The 4,349-nt window shown below is 48.3% G+C and overlaps 2 protein-coding genes across 2 annotated transcripts; both read right to left on the bottom strand.

The window, feature by feature from the left end:
- Window positions 1-62: 62 nt before the first annotated feature.
- PHALS_14784 (uncharacterized protein) lies at window positions 63-1,566 on the bottom strand. Its single transcript, XM_036407067.1, has one exon. It carries the CDS (start codon window positions 1,276-1,278, stop codon window positions 1,075-1,077), a length of 204 nt encoding a protein of 67 aa, XP_036263328.1. The 5' UTR covers window positions 1,279-1,566; the 3' UTR covers window positions 63-1,074.
- Window positions 1,566-4,325, bottom strand: PHALS_01449 (calcineurin subunit; the record flags this gene model as incomplete). The annotated part of the gene is made up of 5 exons (XM_024715839.1): window positions 1,566-3,037; window positions 3,115-3,654; window positions 3,732-3,965; window positions 4,104-4,175; window positions 4,259-4,325. 5 exons carry the CDS (start codon window positions 4,323-4,325, stop codon window positions 1,566-1,568), a joined length of 2,385 nt encoding a protein of 794 aa, XP_024581497.1.
- Between the last annotated feature and the right edge of the window lie 24 nt (window positions 4,326-4,349).

Below are 4,349 nucleotides of genomic sequence, written 5' to 3'. Positions count from 1 at the left end.
TTTCTGACATTTGCAGCAATCTTGCGCAGGGGTAGCGTATCGGGCTACCTATTTTGTTTAACATCGTCAGCAGCAGTGCACACAGTGCAGATTCGGCCGTATAGTGCACGCTTGCAGCCATAAGTTGCATCGGCGCTTTTTTAAAACTAGAATTTTCCTTGACAAGGTCCGACACGACAGAAAGAGGTTTCATGTGGGTGGTGACATCACTCGCAATTTGAGATGATATTTTGCTAGTTGTGGCCATCAACATGTAAGCATCGAGCATCTTTTGCCTGCGTTCCAAATTTGACAGTACTGATGTCGGATTCTCCCACTTTCAATCAAAGACTTATTATTCGCGTCGGTCTTAAACTCAACTCATCCATCTGCACAGAAAGCAGCGTGATCTACATAGTTTCCTGCGTTGGCCTTGTTCGTCATGCTCGTAATGCCGACAACATTGTCAATGAGAATGTATTCTAGCACACGGCAATTGTATGGGCATTCATTCCGTCGGGAAGTGTATTCATATCACAGAGTCCTTGACGCGTATTTGCGCGGCACTTAGCCGTCTTCGTCGCACCCAAGGCTGTAGTGAACAGCTGTTGGGATACGAATACCACCAACAGTTTTGATACGGTGCTCGAGCATCTGTCTCTGTTAAGTTCCCACCAACAAAGGGCCCGACATTAGGTACGCTTAAGCTGAAATTACCATTTAAAGACAGGCACTCCTTTGAATTTGCTCCATCAAATTGATTGCACCGACCTCCGTCCATCGCCAAGAATGGACCATACTCTTCTTGATGTTCGGCTAAGGTTTCGTTCGTTTGAGCGAATAAATGTGGTAGAAAACGATGTACTTCATTCTGTTCTTTCGCTCACAGGCTTTTTTAATTTGGTACGTAACATCAATTTCTTCGGGCTCGGACGTACATCAGTACGCCTACGACGGAAGCAGTATTTGCAGTGTCAAGTAAACCACGGAATTGTTCTTCTGCAGTGATGTAATATATTAAGCCGAACGTATTGGTACTTGTGTTTCATATAGGCGCATCACTCTGCACTCGGGCATGCGCCATGTGGACGTGTTTCATGTGATATGAATTGGAGTAAGATCGTCAATCCACGCTGCTGCTTCGGATGATAAATTCACAATGAGCAGCATGATGTTTTTCTCCATGCTAAATTTACCTTTAAGCGAAAAGCGAGTCGGCTGGAGTAATCGCAGACTGCTTTGATGGATGGAGCATTCTGAAAGTGATTGAATGGTCTGTCGCCTATCATAGTACTTCATCACCGAGGGTCATATCGGGTTTTCTTGATTGTAGCTCGAGTTTTGAACAAAGACAAATGACAAGTCATATCTTGGTCAGACAAAGTTTACACAGTAGCAGCATTCTGAGCGTTATTTGATAAATCAACTGTAAGAAAACATATGAAGTATATTGCCTCATTGTTATATAACCTTTGGATATCTTTTGTCCAAAACGTTTAAGAATTATTAAAAGACTCTAGCAGGAACAGTAGCCAGAATTTAATAATCGGACAAACAATCATTAAAGCAAGAATTACTGAGTCGTTTTAATATTTTGTCGTATTGAGAGTGTAGGCTGGAAACAAAATATTCGGGAACTTTTTGCTCACGATGGAGAATTCATCAAACGAAATGACTCCGTCGCCGTCTTTGTCACCCTGGGACATTATCGTGTCCGCTTTGCGCGCAACCTCTCCCTCGCTAGAGGCCATGTGATTTGCCTTAAGAATTTTAATGAGTTCTTGCCGCGTAATTACCCCGTTACCATCTTCGTCAAATACGAGAAAAGCAAATTTAAGCTTATCCTCTTTATCCGCGCCCGTGAAGTTGGACAAGGCAATCATAAATTCTCGTACGTCGATTCGACTTACTTTGTCATTGTCAAAAAGCTGGAATACTCTTTGGCTTTGCGGCGATGGATCCACCTGCAAAACTTCGCAAAATTCGGAGTAATCGATCTGTTTCGATCCATTCTTGTCTGTGGCTTGGAATCGTTTGTAAGCCATCTTGATGCTCTCTGATCGAATGCCGTTGTCGCGTGCAAACTCGTCCAGAGCCATCTTGCGCTGATTACGCAATTGGATGGCCTGAGCACCTGAAGTTGCACCTGTCGGACCTGGGCCTTTTTCGGACACCGTCGTGGTCACGCCCAATCCAGGTGGCGGCTGGTTGCCTTTGGTTACCATGGCATAGAACTCGCCAAAACTTACTTGCCCATCACCGTCCTTATCCACCATTTTGATCATTTCATCAACTTCTTCGTCTGTGGGCGATTCACCAATGTTTATAAGAACGTGGCGAATTTCAGCAGCACCGACGTAATTGTTGTGATCAAGATCAAAAGCTTGAAATGCCTCCAAGATCTCTTTGTCAGTAAAATTGCCATTTGGATCTCGAGGCGGTTCAGTCGGTGCCAGAAGTGCCACACCAGGAACAGAAAAGGCATTCGATCCTGACGGATGCGGTGCCACCGCTGGACTGACGAGTACCGGGGATGTCATAGGAGGTGCCTTGACAGGCCCTAATACACTAGCTTCTGGCTTCGTAAATTTAGCAGCAATCAGCAACTTTCCAGCAGGGCCGCCATTGCGATCGAGCAGCTTGATAACTCCTTCAAAACCGCCCTTAACCAGCCACGGCACGATTTCCACTTTTGCTTGAGCCATAAACCTGTCATGTCCGCCCTTTTCTTCATCCCAAATTTCGACCACAAGCTCTTTCTCGGTTGCAATGTTAAATTCAAAATTTTCATTGAACTCAGGCGTCTTACCACCACTTCGCTGTACCTTGGTTTGTACTTCCTGTGTACCAATCGTGAGTTTAACGTACGGGTCTGCAGTGTCCATAACCCCAAACTTTTTTAAATCAAATGCACGCAAAATGTTCACGGCAAGCTTGCCGAAGCGAGGAGCGAGACCACCAAGCGGGCCCCGCAGTGGCGGGCCTCTTGGCGTTACGCCTGAAAATCCGAGAGGGCCACGCGATGGCGGTATACCAGGCTGGCCTTGAGGTGAAGCGACTGGAGCAAGAACAGACAAAATAGGGAGACGAATGTCACTCTTAGATTATTACAAGAGCAGGCCGTTGTCATCATACCTCCCGGCTCTGAGTCAGTACCTCGTACTACCTGGTTCGGTAAAGTGTCGCTTGGTGGCCCCGGCGGAGCCCGTGAAGCTAGCATATCTGAACCCTGATGTAAACCGCGAAATGTTGGCGGGTAACCCGGCGGCGGTCTTCTTGGCGGAGTTCCCTGCATTCGAGGAGGCATGGCTAATGGTGACATTCCTGCACGTGGCGGCATCCCAGGTGGGGGCCCGGATGGTCCACGTGGCGGCAAGCCAGGTGGAGGCCCGGGTGGTCCACGTGGTGGCAAGCCAGGTGGAGGCCCGGGTGGTCCACGTGGTGGTAAGCCAGGTGACGATCCTAGAGGTTCTCGGAATACCACTCCTTGAGATGGAACCATTCCAGCGAGTGATATTCCAGGTGGACGTAAAACTCCATTTTGTGCCATTCCGTGCGGTGGGTCGCTCGCAATTGCTGATAACTGCCCAGATGGTATATTCATCGGCGCATGAGATGCGCCGCGGAAATTTGTAGGTGATCCTACTGGACGTGGACCCCGAGGTGAGCCGTCTACTGTGTATCAGCGAAACGACATGTAAGTACTAGTATGCTGAATCAATGGGACTGTAAAAATAACAGCTTCAGCATACCAAGCACAGAACCAGACTGCATCCCGGCTAATGTTCCCCGGTTTAGTGGAGATCCTAAGGGTGGTCGGCCAGCAGATACCGAAGGTGGCGCACCTGGCTGGAGGCCTCGACCAGGTGCTTGACCGGGTGGAATCCCTGAAGGTGGGTCCCGAACGGCAGCTCCGAATGGCGAGATCCCTGGTGGAAGGTTTTGCACCGAAGCCGCAGGTGGTGGGCCAGGGGGTGGCCCTCGTCCTACAGCGTCAATCGTTATAAGAAATCGAGCAGTGCGACATATATATACGCAATCAACTAGTCAACTTTCAACCTGGCGTATCATGCGGACGACAAAGATTTTGTGAGACGGAATTCTAGCCACCAAACCAAACTCACCTCTTGGGAACCCAGGGGGTGGACCTCGTAGAGAACCGGCAGTCAGTTGTGCTTCTAGTGGGGGGCCTCGTCCTGAAGATAAAATATAGAGACTCTTAGCTTGGCGAAATACAACACCTACTACTTTCGGTAGCAAATATTTATAAAATATGGACCTGACGGCGCTCGCGCTCCTGGAGGCGCTCCAGGTGGTGGTCCGCGACCTGAGACAGTGAAGCACATAATTTCGAAAAGTCAAATACATCG

Source organism: Plasmopara halstedii (genome assembly GCF_900000015.1).
Source record: "Plasmopara halstedii genome assembly, contig: Scaffold_1561, whole genome shotgun sequence".
Lineage (NCBI taxonomy): Eukaryota > Oomycota > Peronosporomycetes > Peronosporales > Peronosporaceae > Plasmopara > Plasmopara halstedii.
The sequence above is the reverse complement of the archived record's forward strand: the minus strand, read 5'-3'. Positions and strand labels throughout refer to the sequence as shown.